Source organism: Podarcis pityusensis, assembly GCF_964106645.2.
Source record: "Podarcis pityusensis genome assembly, chromosome: 9".
Taxonomy (NCBI): domain Eukaryota; kingdom Metazoa; phylum Chordata; class Lepidosauria; order Squamata; family Lacertidae; genus Podarcis; species Podarcis pityusensis.
Genome location: NC_138034.1, coordinates 67749570 through 67769346, shown reverse-complemented (window position 1 = coordinate 67769346; position 19777 = coordinate 67749570). Strand labels below are relative to the sequence as shown.

General features: G+C 45.0%; 1 protein-coding gene across 12 annotated transcripts in view; it reads right to left on the bottom strand.

Annotated features, from left to right (window-relative positions):
* Nucleotides 1-19777, bottom strand: part of CCDC158 (coiled-coil domain containing 158) — a 49272-nt gene that overhangs the window by 11878 nt on the left and 17617 nt on the right. For 10 of the 12 annotated variants that reach the window (XM_081020665.1, XM_081020660.1, XM_081020666.1 and 7 more), the window contains 11 exons: nt 18711-18821; nt 17289-17403; nt 14649-14768; nt 12877-13074; nt 10256-10738; nt 8494-8683; nt 5964-6122; nt 4104-4216; nt 2715-2873; nt 1624-1716; nt 365-481 (listed from right to left, as the gene is read on the bottom strand). In XM_081020665.1, coding sequence (XP_080876791.1) covers nt 365-481; nt 1624-1716; nt 2715-2873; nt 4104-4216; nt 5964-6122; nt 8494-8683; nt 10256-10738; nt 12877-13074; nt 14649-14768; nt 17289-17403; nt 18711-18821 — 1858 coding nt within the window. The remainder of the gene's footprint in view (nt 1-364; nt 482-1623; nt 1717-2714; nt 2874-4103; nt 4217-5963; nt 6123-8493; nt 8684-10255; nt 10739-12876; nt 13075-14648; nt 14769-17288; nt 17404-18710; nt 18822-19777) is intronic. The other 2 variants (XM_081020664.1, XM_081020663.1) reach the window with 1 other exon arrangement.

The following is a 19777-nucleotide window of genomic DNA, read 5'->3' as shown; positions in this document are numbered from 1 at the left end:
CTAACAATTAGGTCCAGTTGTGACCGACTCTGGGGTTGCGGCGCTCATCTCGCTTTATTGGCCGAGGGAGCCGGTGTACAGCTTCCAGGTCATGTGGCCAGCATGACTAAGCCACTTCTGGCGAACCAGAGAAGTGCACAGAAATGCCGTTTACCTTCCCGCCGGAGCGGTACCTATTTATCTACTGCACTTTGACGTGCTTTCGAACTGCTAGGTTGGCAGGAGCAGGGACCGAGCAACGGGAGCTCACCCCGTGGCAGGGATTTGAACTGCTGACCTTTTGATCGGCAGGTCCTAGGCTCTGTGGTTTAACCCACAGCGCCACCTGTTGATAAACCTGGCAGGGATATTTTGTGATACTTACGATGTGGCCAGCGAAGGCTTGGGATGCTGGTGCGCTAGAAGAGTGGGAATGAGGCAAGGATGAAAGGCGTGGCCTGACCGAAGAGGAGCCCAGCAGGTACCCTGGTCCTTGCAGCTCCTGTGGACGAAGGAGCGTCTGAGTAAGCGGAATAAAAATTATGTTCATAGGGCTTTGGTTTATGCAAAGAATCCAGAATGGAAGGTTGCCAGAGAAACATTAGGCATGTGCCCACTTACAGAGTGCTCCCTAATCTATAATCTACAACAGCTGCCCAGGATTAATGATGGGCCAATTAATAGAAATATAAAATATGGGGACTAGGCTGTTCAACAAACCCAGATGTCAGACTATGCATCTACATTCCCACCCTTGTGTGCAATTCCCCCCAGCCAAAGGTGTTTTTTAGTGCAAACAGCACCTTTAGGAACAAATAACATCTTGCAGGGTGGGTGTCTGCAGCATGTTGATCAGCACACTCTGAACTGGGACTCGGTAGTCACTTTTTCTTCAACATAAAACACGACCAGTTCAGGCGCATTTTTAAGAAAGCATGTTTCATCCCAGTCTGTGCTTTCTCGCCGTATCTACGCAGGAAGAACTATTATAAGAGCTAATAACATCAGCCATGCCATCAAAGGCTCATATACCTGCAAAGCGATAGATGCCACACTGGTTGAGAATAAACGGATGCAGATCCGACATAAAAACTGCTGATATTCAGAAACCGGGAGGAGATTTGCCACTGCTTACCTGAACGAAGCTTCCATTGTGAAATTCCTAGACCAGACTGATTCTATTCATTTAGGGCTCAGTCAAGAGTGGATTTATGCATAAGCAACGTTGCAGAAAGGCTCGTACAAGTTTTAATTACCAGGCAAATTATGAGGCACTAGCTTTCATTAGGGGACTTAATAGCTCAGTTCGAAGAGCACAAGGTTCTGAATCTCATGGTTGTGGGTTCAAGCCCCATGTTGGGCAAAAAGATTCCTGAATTGCAGGGGTTTGCAGTAGATGACCCTTGTGGTCCCTTCCAATTCTGTGACTTTATGATGCTGAGGGAAATATGGGATGCAGTTTGGAAACTGCAAGCTGCCCCGTGCCCCCAAAGTATGCTTTCGGACAAAGTGCGCAATAATTAGCTAATGTGGGCATACATTAAGAATGTTCTGGGGTAAGAGAGAAGCTTGGCTTTCAAAAAATAAATTTAGTTGTAAAGGATATGCTCCCAGTGCACCTCTTCAATGAAGCTGAAAACTTACTTTTACATCTAAAGTGTGCTGAAGCTTGAAGCGCATCGCTTCCTGTTCCTGCCGCTGCATAATGCACTGACATTCTGCAAACTGCATAGAAGCCTGTGAGAGAAAATGGCGGAGATTATTCAGCTTCATGAGGGAACTTTGTGTAGTAAAACTTGAGGCCCTTGAAGAGTTTTTCTTGGTAAACTCACACAAGCTTTTCAAAAAGAAACAACCCTAAAAGCCACTGGATGGTATTCAGTTAAGTTTTGCTCAGAGAGCAGACCCACCTGAAATTAATGGCGCCAATGCTAATGGTCATTCATATCTGTCAGGGAACTGCAACCGGCTCAGGGGCGAGAGGGGAAAAGCCGGATGGATTAGAGAGAGCCCCCAAAGATCGTGGGAAGCAGCACCTCCTCAGCGGAGGAGAGTAACCATGCCTCCAGTGGAGAGGAGCTTCAGGGCTCGGAGGAGGCGAGGCGGTGCCAGGACACCTTGCCTGGGCAAAGCGGGGAGGAGAGAGGTCCTCCGTTACCCACGCCCTCCCTGCACAGTAGGCTTCCGCGCAGAGAGGGGAAGCGCAGACTGGGCGTCAAGAAACTACTCTGCTGGGGAAGGTTTAAGGACCGCCCACTCACAGATTCTGCCAATGAATGAGCAAGACACGGAATAGAGGCACTCTGCATAGTGAAGGTTTTTTTTGGCACCAATAACAAGGCTTTACAGCTGACCAGGGAGGCACTTGCCTGATTGCTCTCGAGCAACCCCCTGATACCCTTACAATTTCAATGGGGCGACTCTGAACAAAACTGAGTTAAATACAGCCACAGTCCTGTTTGGGGGCTTGGTTGCTAGTATACTGAGTGGTACAAAAAAGGAAATAAATCTCAACAAACTGAAAATGTGATTAAAAAAAAAGCTTGGGATCAAAAGATTGTTACAAACTGGCATAAATACATGTGGAAGAAAATAAAAAAAGGATGCCATCTAATAACAACTCAAAACAAACAGAATGTCTACTAATACCAGGGACAAAATAATACAAAGTCAGATAGGAATGGTACAAAATATATTATTATTATTATTATTATTATTATTATTATTATTATTACTTTATCCAGAGCTGCCTCCATGGTAGCAAGTTTTTCCCTCAACCGTTTATCCTGTGACTTAAGAACCTCCAGCTCTCCAGCCATTTTGTTGTTTAAAGAAGCCACACAGCTCAATTCCTGGCTTAACTTATTTCTCTCTTCTTTCAGATAATGTTTCTCCTAGATGGACAAAGTTGAAAGAATAGAACAAAATTTGAAGAAAAGGTAAACACAGCACTGCATTTTGATTTCAAAATCTGAATTTCTGATCATTATTTCCTGGAATTGAGTCAGACTGTGATTACCGTATTTTTCGCTCTATAAGACGCACTTTTTCCTTTCTAAAAAGTAAGGGAAAATGTGTGTGCGTCTTATGGAGTGCAGGCTGCGCGACTACGCCAGAAGCCAGAACAGGGAGAGGGAGCGCTGTGCAGCGCTCCGTCTCGCTGTTCTAGCTTCGGGCTTTGCTGCCCAAAGCCTCCGCAGGGCAGCAGGGTGCCTTCATCCTGCTGCCCTGCGGAGGTTTCGCGGGCTGTCCCAGAAGCCTCCGCAGGGCATGGGGCTGAAGGCTCCCCGTGCCCTGCGGAGGCTTCGCGCAAAGCTAGACCAGCTATCCCAGCGGCTATCCCAGAAGCCAGAACAGCAAGAGGCTATCCCAGAAGCCAGATCCCTCTTGCTGTTCTGGCTTCTGGGATTCAGAATTTTTTTCCCCTTATTACCTCCCCCCCAAACTAGGTGAGTCCTATCATCTGGTGCATCCTATAGAGTGAAAAATATGGTAAATGGACAATGACCCCACTTCTGTGAGGTAACACATAGAAACTGATCAGAATTCTGTATCTGCATACTAGTTGGTAGGTTAAATATTCTAGCTGGACATGATCATTGGTCCCAACTCAGAATGTGATAAAGCAAATATACAGAGGGAAATCTTTAAAAATATATATATCATTATTGAAATATACAACTTAACAAATTCAAAACCTCCCTGTAAAAGTTATCATAACATTGACATACTGTTCCATTTCAAATGCCCTATCAGCTTGACTGATCTTCTGTCCTTTCTATTAGCCAAAGGAAGATGCTTCTATGTGGGTTTCATGTAAACAACCTACATATTTTGACTGAACTCTCCTAGCAAAAGCTGCTATATCCCAAGTACCCTGAGGGCTCTTTTAGTATACAAAAGGACCACCCTAAGATAATGCTCAGTGGAATTTGTGAGCTTAGTTAAGTAAATTTGATTCCCCCCCCCCCCCCGTAAGAATCTTTGCTAGTGCAAAATACATACGTTCAAGGCAAATTTACACCGATAACACTCATTTTAGCATGGCTTTGGCATGTTAGAATTTGGTCCAGTCATTCTACTGGGACACATTTATCTAAATTATGTATCTTAGCAGTTTTGACCTTAGTTGCGTTGGTCATTGCTTCCTCCAGGAACTTAATCTTGCTCTGTAAAGCATCTATCTGTCCGCGCTTGGCTGTGATTTGCTTTTGCATCCCCATTGCAACTTTCATTGCTATAAAAGACAAGATTTCCAAAGCATTAGCGGCATCATGTTTGACAGCAAAGTTTAAGAAACGCCTTGTGGGTAAAATACTGAGCTTTCGGTAGAGGCAGGGCCTAAGGCTTCTTGTCCTGGGCAAAAATAACATTATTCTACTATGTCTGAAATGAGAGGAATACAGTGTGCGTAATTAAAGTATATTTATACTATAATGACTAATGATCTAACCCAGCTGTTCTCAAATGGTAGGCAGGACGCACAAATAGCTTGAAGGTGTTTAAGATTCATAAGGCTGGCAGTAGGGAATGGCAGTGTAGAATGTAGGTCTAATTTTACTTAGCATGTAATCTAGATTCTGGGATTGATCCATGGGCCCAAAATAAAAAACAACAATTCCATTGCCGAGCTCTTATGTAAACAGAAGCATCTACACTTCAAATCTACCCCGAAACCTGGGAATTGTAGTTTGGTTAGAACACTAAGAATTCTTTGTTAAGAGATTTCTACCCCACCCTTTTCAGTTTTCTCTGGAGAGGGGGGAAGATGGTTAAAATGTGGGAAACCAATTGAGGATTAAATCTGTAGATGTAGAACTAAACCTACAAAAAGAAAAGCTGTGAAGAATTTTTAGCAGATTAAAACACATAAATTTTGCAGCTAATTAAAGCTTAGTAATTAGACAATTACACCTTTTTATCCCTTCTATTTGTGGTCTGTTGACTTCTCTTCACCATCATTGCAGAGAATGAACCACATTTTTTTGTTTGGTTTGTTTGGTAAGATAAATGGAAAAGGGGTTTACAGTACTTACATTTCAATGCAAGCAACATATACAGCAAAGCAATGTGCAGAAAAATACTTCTAATAGTTGGTAAAGGTAAAGGTTAAGGGACCCCTGACCATTAGGTCCAGTCGTGGACGACTCTGGGGTTGCGCCGCTCATCTTACTTTACTGGCCGAGGGAGCCGGCGTTTGTCCGCAGACAGCTTCCGGGTCATGTGGCCAGCATGACTAAGCCGCTTCTGGCGAACCAGAGCAGCGCATGGAAATGCCGTTTACCTTCCCACTGGAGCGGTACCTATTTATCTACTTGCACTCTGATGTGCTTTCGAACTGCTAGGTTGGCAGGAGCAGGGACCGAGCAACGGGAGCTCACCCCTTCGTGGGGATTCGAACTGACCTTCTGATTGGCAAGTCCTAGGCTCTGTGGTTTAACCCACAGCGCCACCCACGTCCCTTCTAATAATAGTTGGTAGTCTTAGCTACCAACTATTGGTAGGCTGAAACTAGGAGCCTTAGTCATCAATGTGTGATCATCTTGAAGGATGGTGAAAAGAGAGAGTCTCCTCACAGGCAGAAGGAAATATAAAGGATTGTCTCTTTTGTTATAGAGTTCCCACCCAAAGGAAACAAAGGAAGTGACCATGCACAGAGGGTTCTCTCTAGGAAGATCAAGAACTCTCTGTGTACTAGCGCTGTGCTTATCTAGCAAAACATGCATTTGTGATTTTGACAGCAAACCCCACATAAGCTCTAAAGCCTAGTACATGTATGCTCGTTCACAATTTGGGAACCACTAATTTTGATCGTCTCTAGCTGCAAGATTCATCAGTTCCATGGCTTTATAAATCTACACTGAACACTCGGTTTTGATTAAGTGTTGTCCACGGCATTTTTCCTATCTGAAATATCAAATGACGAAATAAAACAGGTTTACAAATTCTGCCTGAAAGGTAACAAAATGAAATAACACTTCCACGATTACCGTGGCCATCAGATCCCTCCATAGTCTTTACAGTGGCCCTGGTTTGCTCCAGCTCAATCTGAGCGGACTTCAGTTGCACTCTCAGCTTGCCCACGGTGGTTTCCATCTCTTCGCTTTTATCTCGGTAGCTGCTCTTCATACTTTCCAGTTCATCTGCAAGGCACAAGAGTCACAATGAAGTCACAGCGTTGCGTATCTCCAAACACATGTGAATGAAATAATAATAATAATAATAATAATAATAATAATAATAATAATTTATATCCTGCCCTCCCCAGCTGAAGCTGGGCTCAGAAATGAACACAACATACATATCTCAGGGACCAGTTGGAGGAGAGCGGTATTTAAGGTTTTACATGGCAGCACCAAGTGTATGACATAACTGGATTGAGGGTGGAATCAGAAATGGATCAGTCACAGAGCAAATTGTAAGTGAGGATCCAGGGCAGACAGGTAGGAAGCAAGGAGGGAGGAGGAAGCTTCTAAAGCTTGTAACACAGAACTGGGAATCCTCAGGTTTAGGGACCAAATCATAGAATTGCAGAGTTGGAAGGGACCGTGAGAGTCATCTAGTCCAACCTTCTGCGACACAGGAATATTTTGCCCAACATGGGGCTTGAACCCACAACCCTGAGATTAAGAGTCTCATGCTCTACCAACTGAGCTACGGTCCTCAGGAATCTCTCAGGCTAGAGGACAACAAACATGTTTACACCATGTGAATACACAAAGTAGGCAATGCTGTATAGAATCAGCTACAAAAACAGAGTCCTGTTTATATTGGAAATAAAATACCTGCATCAAATGAAGGAGATGGTGAAGCTGACATACAAAGCACTTTGTATTTATCCCTGCCTATAATTTTGAAGGAAAATGTAACCAATCCACTTTAAATTATTTGATTGCAATGTTTCAGCAGCCAGCAATTTTTAGAGGAACACGTGGAGTGTATAAACTGAGCCTTCCACTGCAGGCCTCTACAGGTCTACTAAAAAGCAAGTCCCACTGAATTGAATGGAGCTTACTCCCCAAGTAGCTAGGTAAATGCCGTGCAATCCTAAATATTTCCTAAGCAATCCTAAGAACCTTGCCCCACAGCGCCACAAGGTAACGATCTTACAAAATAAAATGAAATAACACTTCCACGATTACCGTGGCCATCAGATCCCTCCATAGTCTTTACAGTGGCCCTGGTTTGCTCCAGCTCAGTCTGAGCTTTAACTGAGCTATTATTATTCAGAACTTCCTGGTTTAATTTTTAAGTACAGATCTCCACTGGGGCCGTTTCAGAGCAAGAAAAGTACTCCCAAGAGGGATGTGTGGATTGGAGAAATCAATTAAAAATGATGGTATCTGCAGAACTCCATGATTTATAAAAGAAATATAGATATCTTTCCCCTCCTCTTCCTGGTCTATAAAGTAAACTGAAAATAACACAGTATAACACAGAAGGGGAGTAGCCAGTGCAGGACCTCAAAACAGGGTATTACAGGTGTGTAGCAGGGCTGGTACAAAGCTGGCTATGGGGCCAATTAATTTTAAGTTAATATATTCCCGGAGGGGAAAGATTCAGGCCTATTAACTGCATTAGCCTGGAGTTGGCACTGTCGAGAACCAGTGCCCCAAGACCTGGGACACCCCTGCCTCATTGTTTGTTCAGCAGAGCAGCGGAACTTTGATAGGCACGTGAATTCCAACAAGACACAGAATGCAGGAAAAGTCTTTAGTCGAGGTTTACTAAGGCATAAATCGTATCTTTTTCTTGCCAGATCCCCAGAAAGGCAAAATTTAGCTCATGTAGAGCAAATCCAGTTTCAGCAGAGAAAAAAATACACCACACAAATATAAATGCAAAGATACGTACAAGGAAAAACAGAATAGCAGTAGGAGAGAGAGAGAGAAAGAGAGTAACGGAGCACCCCGGGCAGGCAATTGGTGTTTCTCAACCTGTGGGTCCCCAGATGTTGTTGGACTACAACTCCCATCATTCCTAGTCAGCATGACCAGTGGTCAGGGGTGATGGGAGTTGTAGTCCAACAACGTCTGGGGACCCACAGGTTGAGAACCACTGGATAGTCTGTCTCCTTGAAGAATTGAGATAGCACAATAGGAGAGCAACATCTGCGCTTTCTCTGCCTTCGAGAAGGCAGGTCCTCTAGCCCCTGAATAAACCAAGTCACTTCATTGCAAGCCACAAAAGACAAGACCGCCTCCTGCATTCTTCTGTGAGCAACAGCGCTTTAGAGGTGAATCTGCCACTCTGGTGTGCTCTGCAGCTCCCCAGCTGGAGTTTGGATGCAGCAGGGGATGCCGTGGTGGGGCTCTGCTGCTAACCTGACCTACCTCTGGCTGAGTCACTGCTACACACCGCAGAGGTGAGGGACGAGGCAGCAGAGAGGTCAGCACGGTGCAAATGCACCGGCAGGGCCAATCCGGCCTTCCTGCTGGCGTGTACTGTTTGGTTGTGAAGGCAACCCAAAGAAAGATGAAGCAGGTGAATAATATCCTGTCTGGTGGTCCATACCTGCAAGCGTAGCGAGCTCAATGCGACTGCTTTTTACTTCACCCATCAGCTCTTCTTTTTCCATGCTTACTTCTTTCAGTGCCCGGAGCCTCTCAGAGCTGGCGTTCATCAGTTTCACCTTCTCCAGCTCCATCTCGCTCAGCCTGGCTTCCAGCTCACGAACCTGGATGTCTTTCTTGTCCAGCAAAATCTAGATAAAACAAGCTAATTCTCCTTTATGCTCCTTGACTAAACGTGCTAGCCCATTTGACCTTCACAGGGCTAGCCTAAATAAGGAGGAGGGGACACAACTTCTGCAAAACTTCCCTCCATAGCTGGTCACCTGGAAAGCAATTCTTACAGGTGACTAGAAAATGGTAATATCTAAGCTTGAGAACAGAATGGGAAAAGACACACCACTTTGACAGCAAGGTGCTGATAGCACAGTCTTTGTCTGAATGACAAGTCGCTCAAGACTGAGACGACAGATGAGAGTTAAGAGTCTTTGTATGGCCAGGGCTATACCCATGGGCCTACTGTATTACCTGACCACTGATGACTTAGTAGTTGCAATAGCATCCTCAGGCCATCTGCAGTGATGGTGCCCAAGGGCAGCAGAGAGCAGTTCCTTCTGGAAAACTGCCACAGTGGTGCAAAGAGTAAGCTGCTTGACTCTGGCTGCCCGGGCCCCTGGTTCAAGACCCCCTCAACCCTTGAGGACAATGGATTCATCCAGATGCACAGCTATCTTTTTAGATGAACAAAATAAGCAAAATCAGCTGTGGGAAGGGCCGTTTGACCCTCACACTAAGGCAGCATTCGTCAACCTGCTGGCCTCTAAATGCTTTGCACTACAAGTGACATCTGCCCCAGCCACCACAGCAGTACTGGCTAGGGCTGATGGGAGTTGAAGCCCAAAACATTTGGAGGGCACCATGTTAGTGAAAGCTGCACTAAAGACATTGAACAGTATGAAATATATGAAATATGCACTCTCTGCAAAACCAAATAAACAGAAATCTTATAAATATCTGAAAGTAACAAAATATGCACTCTTGATGGATTCTCTTAAAAACATAGAACCAAATAAACATAAGTCTTATAGGTCTCTGGAAGTCTTTGTAGACTATGCAAGTCTCTGAAAGAAGCAATGGGTCAGATTGTTATCTGGTGAAAACAAGCTGTAAAGCTTTGTTTTATGACGTCCAACACTGCCGAAGTGGTCCGCAAACAGACGCAGTGAACAGCGATTCCGGATATACCCACTGTTTTGTGGAATTCTTCTTCAGCACAGCAGAAGGATACAGAAATGCTTCATAAACCCATCTTTATGGTAAATGGAATTGTATGGTTACATAACTTTATGACCACTGCTCCATAGCAATTGTTCTATGTTTTCAAGAGAATCCATCAAGAGTGCATATTTTGTGGCTTTTGGAGATTTATAAGATTTCTGTTTATTTGGATTTGCAGAGAGTGCATATTTCATATATTTCATACTGTTCAATGTTCTGTATAGATTATATAAAGGGTTTACATTGACATTACATTGTTGTACTTGGTCATCATGTTGCCTTGGATATTACTGATAATTGTTTGCACTAAAGACATGCCATACGAATTGCCTTCCTGGACCAGATCAATGTGCATTTAGTCAAACATTCTGTTTAAAGCTAGCTCTTCTGGTCTAGTTTTCTGACCGAGAATTCCCATGACCAAAAGAAAAGCTTTATCTTTTTAAAAAAGTACCAACACTTCCCCACACACAGCGAAACATGCACACCTTAAGCTCATGGAGTTCCATTTTCTTGTCGTTGACTTCTTTCGCGAGCTGGCATTTTTCCATCTCCATCGACCCAGCCGTCCGACTGTGCTGGCCCACGATCTGAGTCATGTTCTCGACTTGCTTCCGCAGGATCTCGATCACCTTCTCCTTCTCCACCACCTGCAGCCTCAGGGAGTCGCAATCCGAGCGCACGCTCCGCATGTGGTCGCTCTCGCTCTTCAGAACCTGGAGCTCCTGCAGCTTCCCGTCCACGCGCCCGCGCAGCTTCTGGATTTCCTCGTTGGTCGCCTCGATCACCTTCTCCTTCTCCTGCAGGCACGCGGTCAGCTCTGCCACGTGCTTCTCTGCTGCGTCCAAACTCACCTTCTTCTCCGTCAGCTCCTCCACGACTTTGCGGAGCATCTCTTTGGTGGACTCTTGCTGGGAGGCCATGGACGCCATCCTCTCGATGCTTTCGTTCTTTTCCTTAATTGCAGACATCTGGTGGGGACAAATGTTCCATATGTTTTCATTGTCTCAAGGGAGGTTATTACAATTTTGACTGCCCGGGGTGGGACTGGGGAGGCACGGGGGCTGAAGTGTATGTGGGGTCAAGTCAGTAGTCTCCCCCTCCCCCACAGAGCCTCAGAGCAGAGGGGTGGGCTTAATGCCTTTATCCATTTTCTCCTCCAGTGAACCTTTCCCCTAGGCACCTGTGCAGGATTTCCTCATCACCCTGTCACTCCTGCCATCTCTTTCTTGCTTGCCTGTTCTCAACCACTTCTTCCCTTTTCATAAGACAGTGTCTAGCAAGTTTTGGATATCTGGTAGCCACATCTATTCTCTACGGCAAAGTGTGGTTTCCTGGATAGAAGCCATTTTTAAAAAAAATATATCTTGTGATACTTCTAGAGGGCCAGAGGCTCCCTCTCCTTGCCACCTCTGTGGCATTTAACACCCACCAAGCTGTCTGCTCTGAGCCACCCCTCTTGCCAAATGTCTGAAAGACCTTCCCGCACAGCAGCGCATGAAATATTAGGCCACAAAGAATTCAAAAAAGGTTTTAATTTTAAATAAGCTTCCAAAAGAGAGGAAGCTCTCTTTAACAGTGCATCAACTTGGCTTCCTCCTTTACTTATCACATTTGTCTCCTGTCTTTCCTCCATGGCTCTCAAGGCAGTGTATATAGCTCTCTCCACGACTTCTCAGAGAGATCAATGGGGCCAAAATGAGCCTTGTGGGGATTTGAACCTGCCTATCTCCTTGATCCTAGTGGGTTAGCATGCTGACCATTGCATTCACAACACACTTGGATGGCATCATTCAGGCTGGGTTAAGCAGATGCTGCCCCACTGCTATTTTTCATAACTTCTCTTCACAAGCATTAAAATAAATTATTTCATCCGAGATGTTCAGGGCCGTGGTACTTACTGTACCACCTGGTACAACTGCTCAGTGCCTCAATTTTCCCTGCAGTTGCAGCCCCACTAGGGTCTTTGCTTTAACTCCAAAAGCAATCATGCCACCTGCAGGCCAGTTGAAGAAATACCCATAGATTGCCCACAACTGAAGCCCCAATGTCAGGGATGGAGGAAGGGGGGGGGGCGGTAGGGGCGGTCCATCCCGGGCGTCACCACCGAGGGGCGGGGGTGCCAAAATGCCAGGCAGCACTCACCACGGGGCCTGCAGCGCACCCGAGCCACTGGGAAACATGGTAGCTTGGGCACGCACAGGCTCCGTGCTGCCTAAACAGTCCGCCCACTGCCCCAGTTGTAGGACGGCTGAGTAGGAGGAGCACCACGCCCCTCTGGCCGGCTCAACACACCCCTGGGCACTCCGCCCCAGGCGCCCAAGCGGCTTCCTCCGCCGCTGCCCAACGTAAACCCCTACAGGCATAATAATAATAATAATAATAAATTTTTATTTATACCCCACCCTTCCCAGTTCAAAAACAAATTTAAAACAGTTAATTAACGCAACAAAAAAACAGCATAAAACAACAGTATAAAAACGTGAATAACAATAAATTCAAAAATCAATTTAGGGGGAAATCCATCCAATAAACATTAGATGATCACCAGGGCTAGCTGGCTAAATTAGTCCTATTTGGGCCAGCGTGGAGGCCAGGGGAGAATTAGGTGTGGGATCCCAGAGCGGGTAATCTTCATAAAAAGGGGAAGGGGAAGGAAGGAAGGGGAATAAAAGATCAGGCTAAGTTCAAGTTGAAAGCCAGGTGGAATAGCTCTGTCTTACAGGCCCGAAGGAAGGAGATTAAATCCTGAAGGGCCCTAGTCTCATGGGAGAGAGCATTCCACCAGGTCGGAGGCATCACTGAGAAGGCCCTGGCCCTGGTGGAGGATAATCTGACTTCCTTAGGGCCCGAGACCTCTAAACTATTATTATTCATGGACCTTAAGGTCCTCTGCGGGGCATACCAGGAGAGGCGGTCCCATAAATATGAGGGCCCTAAGCCACAAGGCACAAGAGTGAAGCACACCTCCAGTTTCAACTGAAGGAGTTAGCAGCATCACTTGGCTATCAGAAACCTGTGAAACGCTGCTATACAATCTGCAGTATGGATGTTTCCCTTTGGCTTGGGGGCGTTTGCACTGTTCCCGGCTTTGGCCACCTTTCCTGACCTGACGTTCCATCTGCCCCTGGGACTCCATCTTCATGGACGACACAATGGACTCCATGCGCTGCAGTTCCATGTTTTTGTTGTCCAGTTCCCTCCGCAAGTGGTCAATGGTGATGCTGCTGCCGGTGTCCCGATCCCAGAGCCGCTTGTTCTGCTCTTTTTCCAGATTCAGCTCCATATCTTTCTTATGAAGCTCACTCTGAAAGGCGGGGCGTTTCCCAAGCATTAAATAAAGCTTTAAAAAGTATTCCATGGGTCTAGTTGGCAGCCATTACAATAGGCTGTAGAAGAGGAGAGGAGGGACGTGGCATCACAATTAGCACTGCTGGGAAATCAGGCTCCTCGTTCCATCCCTCCATCTGGCAGCAGCCTTTCTGGCAGGGTGCAGCAGAGGAGAGAGGAGAAGGGATGCCAGATCACTCCATCTAGGGTTGCCATCATCCAAAATATTTTGGACATACAGGAGCTGGGATTCCAGGACTCGGCTGTCAGAAACAGTGCTCAGGTGGAAATTGCAAAAATTTCCCAAGAAAGAGAGAACTTTTGTGTCCAGATTTTCACTTTTTGAAATATGGCAACCCCAAGTCTCGATCGACACAGCTGGTCCTTATGAGAATTTGTAACCAAGAACAGAGTTTTGCTTAATTACTTATTTATTAACAGCCATTTCTTCCTCCCACCCAATCCATTTTCCTGTTTCGTTGTGTCTTCTTAGGTTGTAAAACTCTGAGGACACGAACTGCTTTTTGCTTGTTTGTTTCAATTATTTGTAAGTCGCTTTTGGAGCCCTTTTTGAAGGAAGAGTGCGATAGTTATTATTCCTTCTTTTAAATTCTTTGAGAAAAATAATAAATGACTAATCCTGCAGGGTAGACCTAGGTGAGTGACTCATTTGTGTAAGCTAAATGCACAATGAACTCCAGCTCAAATTAAACATAGGGTATGATTTCCAGTATCCAAAGTATCGGGAGAGAGAGGGAGAGAGAGAACATGCAAAAGGTACACTGGCTCTCTGGCAGGCAGACATTGGCTAGCTATTAACACCTGAAATGTCATCCTTGATTTGGGCTAAAGGCCAACATATATTCTTCCCTTAAAATGTTTCTCCAGCCCCGAAGTAAGGCTGTAATCTGAAGACGAGATGGAGCCTAAGAAGTTTCCTATTACTTTCCATCTGTGCTCCCCCCACCATGATGAAAAGAGCCACCCCAAGCTCCCTTTCCCTAATGAGTGGGAAAGCAAGTTGGGAAAGCCAGGCGGGGGTGTTCAGGAAAAAAAATGGCGTAAGGGTATAGGAAGCTCCTCTTTTCCCTGTCCCAATGCCCATCTTGCCTTTCACCACCACCCCTTGCTTAGTCTTTTACTTATGACTGATGCACCCAACTCACAACGGAATTATTCCTGTCCTAAATGAAGCTAACAATTCAGACTTCTCATGAATCCTGTGTGATAGTCAACAGCATTCCTCGGACTATGCCTGTGTGATGTTCTTTTGCATGCAGCTAAAGAACCCTCCCCAGCACCATTTTCCAAGTCCTGAATGATCTGTGCTAACTGTTCAACTTTCTCAAAGAATTTTCTGATTTTTCCTTTTTTTATGTAGTGGTGGGTTTATGTAGCATGCAGATTAAAGCTGGCTCTTCGTTACAAGCTCTGGTGTCCCCCAGTTTCACACAAAGGATTGGAATTTGATCTACTTACGTAGCTGGACCATTAATAAAGTGATTTACAAAAAGCAAACTTTATGGAAGTGATTCAGTCTCAGATGCCTACCACCAACTGCTGAACCTGATCGTCCAAGTTTCCAGTTTCCTGGCTATACTGGTCCCTTTCATTTTGAGCCTCCGCCATCTCAGAATGAACCAAATGCAGCTGTTTCTCCAGTTCTTCTATCTAAGATATTAACACAAAGACACACACACACAAAAATGGTCTTACAGCAGATTTCTACGAGGAAGAAAGGGGTAGCATATCTGCTGTGATCAAATTTCTGCAACAGGACAAATGTGGTACCACAGAATGAGGTACTAGGAGCAGAACTCAGCTTCCTGGGAACCTTAGCTCTCCTTTCTGTTTAAACAAAAGCTTTTTCTAGCCTGCAGTTTTGAAGGCACATTTGACAGTATATGGAATGTGCCTCCTGAATTGTCAGGAATCCAAAAGGTGCCTGGGTGGATATTTGCAGTGCTCGGGGGCTGGCCTTCAGGATCCTACAGAGCAACTAGCTGCTTCTGATTAGCAAAAACTAGAATCGTGCAAAGTACCGGTAATTAAAACTGTCCAACCAATAAATAGTGCAAAGCAAGACATAATGCAAGTCTGGTTGGTTTGCAAAGTTGACACTGCTTTCAGAATTCTCTTTTCCTCCTCAGCGCATAATTTGGATTGCCTGCTTGAATCTTTTTGGTTGATTGAACACACTCTTAGTTGGTGGAGGTAGAAAGCAAGTCCTGTTATTAGTTTTCACTATGGCTGCTAAAACAACATCTGATACTAATCTGGAAGTGGACTAGGCTGTTAAGATATTAACAGAATACTTCCAAATATTTGTTTGGAAAACTGGCACAATTCACAGATCAATCAGATCTCAGCACAACTTCACCTGTGGTCTTGACCAACACCCATTCATTGTAAGAATACATGTGCTTAGTGATTCACTTCCGTGATCAATACATGAAAAAGTTAAATGAAAGGCATGTGGAACTCAATAAAGCACGTACTGCATCGCTTTACAAAAAAAACCTCTTGATATCCACTGCCATGTCACCTTGATCAGCCTACCTGTTATTTGATTTCTTGGACTTTTCTATATAAGAGAAAACATCATTCATTTGTAACTTGGAAGAAGGAACCTGCCCAGCCCAATGTGACTTGTAACCTAAGCTGCAGTTGGGAATGGAAGTCAAATGACTATGTGTGAATTATTGCCTCTAAATTTTAAAAGACAAAATTACAGTGGTACCTTGGTTCTCGAACTTAATCCGTTCTGGGAGCCTGTTCAAAAACCAAGGCGCGGCTTCCAATTGGCTGCAGGAGCTTCCTGGACTCAATCAGAAGCCATGGAAGCCATGTCGGATGTTCGGCTTCCAAAAAACGTTCACAAACCAGAACACTTACTTCCGGGTTTGTGGCGTTCAGGAGCCGATTTGTTTGACAACTAAGCCGTTCAGGAACCAAGGTACCATTGTATAACCTTCCTCTAAGCAATCATTGTCTAAGGCCCTTCTCTGTGTTCCTTCACTGTGAGAAGTCTGGAGATCAGAAACATGAGGACAAATTTTTTCTGTGGTGGCTCGCTGCTTGTGAAATGATCTCCCAAAGGGTATTCACCTGGTGCCTTTGTTATGTATCTTTAGGAGCCAGGCAAAACATTCCTCTTCATCCAGGCCTTTGATTAACTAAATAATCCATGGCCTTTTAAACTGGGAGAGGGTTTTTTTAATTTTGTTTACAGTGGTACCTCGGGTTACATACACTTCAGGTTACAGACGCTTCAGGTTACAGACTCTGCTAACCCAGAAATAGTACCTTGGGTTAAGAACTTTGCTTCAGGATGAGAACAGAAATCGTGCTCTGGCGGCGCGACGGCAGCAGGAGACCCCATTAGCTAAAGTGGTGCTTCAGGTTAAGAACAGTTTCAGGTTCAGACCAGACCTCCGGAACGAATTAAGTACCTAACCCGAGGTACCACTGTATTACTATGTTCGTATTTTATTATTTTTACAATGAAAATCATGTCAAAGGGGCCTTAAAAACCACTCTGTTGCTGGGTAATACCTTTTTTAAAAAAACAGATACTGCATTGCTACTGATTTTTATTTTCTCCTCTTCACTACCCTAAAATACTATGATGACTACTACTACTACTACTACTACTACTACTACTACTAATTTTAATGTTTATATCCCGCACATCTGGCTGGGTTTCCCCAGCCATTCTGGGCAGCTTACAACATATGTAAAAACATAATAAAAACATCAATCCTTATAAAACTTCCTGAAACAGGACTGCCTTCAGGACTGTATTCTAAAAGTCAAATAGTTATTTATTTCCTTGAGATCTGAAGGGAGGGCATTCCATAGGGAGAGCGCCACTACCAAGAAGACCCTTTGCCTGGTTCCCTGTAACTTTGCTTCTCGCAGTGAGGGAACCAGCAGAAGACCTGAGAAGGCTGAGCGATGGGGGTGGAGACGCTCCTTCAGGTATACTGGGCCGAGGCCATTTAGGGCTTTAAAGGTCAGCACCAACACTTTGAATTGTGCTCGGAAATGTACTGGGAGCCAGTGAAGATCCTTTAGGACTGGTGTTATATTGTCCCGGCAGATAATACTAAATGCATTACATTCACGATCACAGAACACATACACAGAATTTAATTGCAAGTGTCTCGCCAACATCATTTTGCAACCCACCTTGTCCTGAGACATCCTCCTTGATTCTCGGAGCTCAGAACGCAGTGAGGACACAGTGCTTTCCAGCTGACTGATCTGTCGCATGTACAATGAGTTCTGATTTTTTGCTTGCTCTCTAAAAAATATAGTAGAAGAAAGAGAGAAAGTGAACAACCTGAAACCAATGTGAAAGTACAACATGTACAGAGATGATGGTGCAGACATAAAGCCATGACCCTGAGATTAAGAGCCCCATGCTCTACCAACAGAGCTATCCCAGCTCCCAAGCCCTTCAGAAATGGAATACATAAAACAGACTTATAACTACAGTACACCTGCAATGGCTTACTACTGGGCGATAAAATACAGTATTGTTTACCGCTTTTAATATTTGATGAATTATTGTATTTTAATATTTTGCTGGAAGCCGCCCAGAGTGGCTGGGGAAACCCAGCCAGATGGGCGGGGTATAAATAATAAATTTATTATTATTATTGATTATTTAAGGGACGCGGGTGGCGCTGTGGGTAAAACCTCAGTGCCTAGGACTTGCCGATTGCATGGTCGGCGGTTCGAATCCCCACGGCGGGGTGAGCTCCCGTCTTTCGGTCCCAGCTCCTGCCCACCTAGCAGTTCGAAAGCACCCCTAAGTGCAAGTAGATAAATAGGTACCGCTTTATAGCGGGAAGGTAAACGGCGTTTCCGTGTGCTGCGCTGGTGCTGGCTCGCCAGAGCAGCTTCGTCACGCTGACCACGTGACCCGGAAGTGTCTCCGGACAGCGCTGGCCCCCAGCCTCTTAAGTGAGATGGGCGCACAACCCTAGAGTCGGACACGACTGGCCCGTACGGGCAGGGGTACCTTTACCTTTGCTATTGATTAATTATCCTATTTCCAATAGCTTTTATTGTTATTCTGCAAGCTGTGCCTTCCAAAAATATGCTATTGCACACTGAATTGGATCTTCACAGATGTGTGAAAAATCCGAAGAGAGTTTTTGCTTAACCGAGGTTCAATTCAGCGGGTAAGATCAGTTTTTGGCATGACACAGCCACGGAACAATGAAAAAAGTTATTGGACCTGGGGGAATTAATTCATACACAATACAATACATTCAAAATATGGGTCAAGCAAAAATGTGAATGAGCCCTAAATTTGCTGCAGCTATGGTCTACTACACATTCTTACTGTGTCACTAGAATTTCTTTTCTACTTAAATTTATACTGCATTACACTGGGAAAGCAGGTGGGCAGGGGTCCTAACCAGCTTTCTTCCACCCCAGAATTCTCACCCTAGAAGGTTTAATGAATCCTAAGAGAAATCTAGTAAACAATCAGTGTCCTGTATTGGTATAATCAAGGGTTTCTGTATATTCAGCAGACAGTGTTTGCTTGCAATACTCTTCAGTGATGTACTTGCAGAACAGCATTACTGAGACACTTACTGGATGATCTCCAGCTGGCTTTCGATGTTGCTTGCATGGCTGCGAGAGCTGTTCAGCTTTTCGTTCAGAGCTTCCAGTTCCTGCTCATGCGCACTTATCAGTCTCTCAACGCTGTTATTAAAAATAAAAAAATAAAAACAACAGAGATGCAATAGTAAGACATCAGTGATGTATCTGTAGAGAAGGCAGTGTCAAAAATAGAGGGCTTTTCCAACACTTCACTTTGTCTCATTGCTTCCCACTGCCCCCCAGAGAAAAATTTGTTCCACTGCTAAAGAATGGGTTTTCCCTTGGATGGGAACAAGGCAAGGGGAAAATTGCTCAGACTCATGCCTAAAAAGGGTGTGGGAAGCAGAAAACCTCTCAAACTCGTGCCTTCTAGGCACAGCACAAGAAGAGGTGTGGGCAAGCCCTCAGTCATGCTTTAGAGCAATGCAGACAGCAGGTGGCTTGATTTCTAATGTCTCTGGGATCGTACATTCTTGTAGGGAAAAGTAAAGCTCTGTGTTCGGGGACAATCTAGGCTGGGTACACACCTCACATCTTTCCCCCAAATAATCCTGGGAACTGAAGTTTGTTAAGTGTTACGGGGTCCTCGCTGCGGGAGCATATTCACCCAGTGCTATACCAGCTGCACTGGCTCCTGGTGGAGTACAGGATCAGGTTTAAGGTGCTGGTTTTAACCTTTAAAGCCCTATACCTCATACCTACGGGACCGCCTCTCCTGGTATGTCCCATGGAAGACCTTATGGTCTTCAAACAAAAACATCTTGGAGATCCCGGGCCACAGAGAGGTTAGGCTGGCCTCAACCAGAGCCAGGGCTTTTTCGGCTGTGGCTCCAATCTGGTGGAATGCTCTGTCACAAGAGACTAGGGATTTGACATCTTTCCACAGGGCCTGCAAGACAGAGCTGTTCCACCAGGCCTTTGGCCAGGGCACAGCCTGACCCCCTCTTTTGGCAATCCTCACAGAACTCTAGCCCAATGGTTGCCATTGATCTGATTTGAACTGATTTTATAATGAACTGATTTTAGAATGTTGTATCATTTTACTGTTGTTAGCCGCT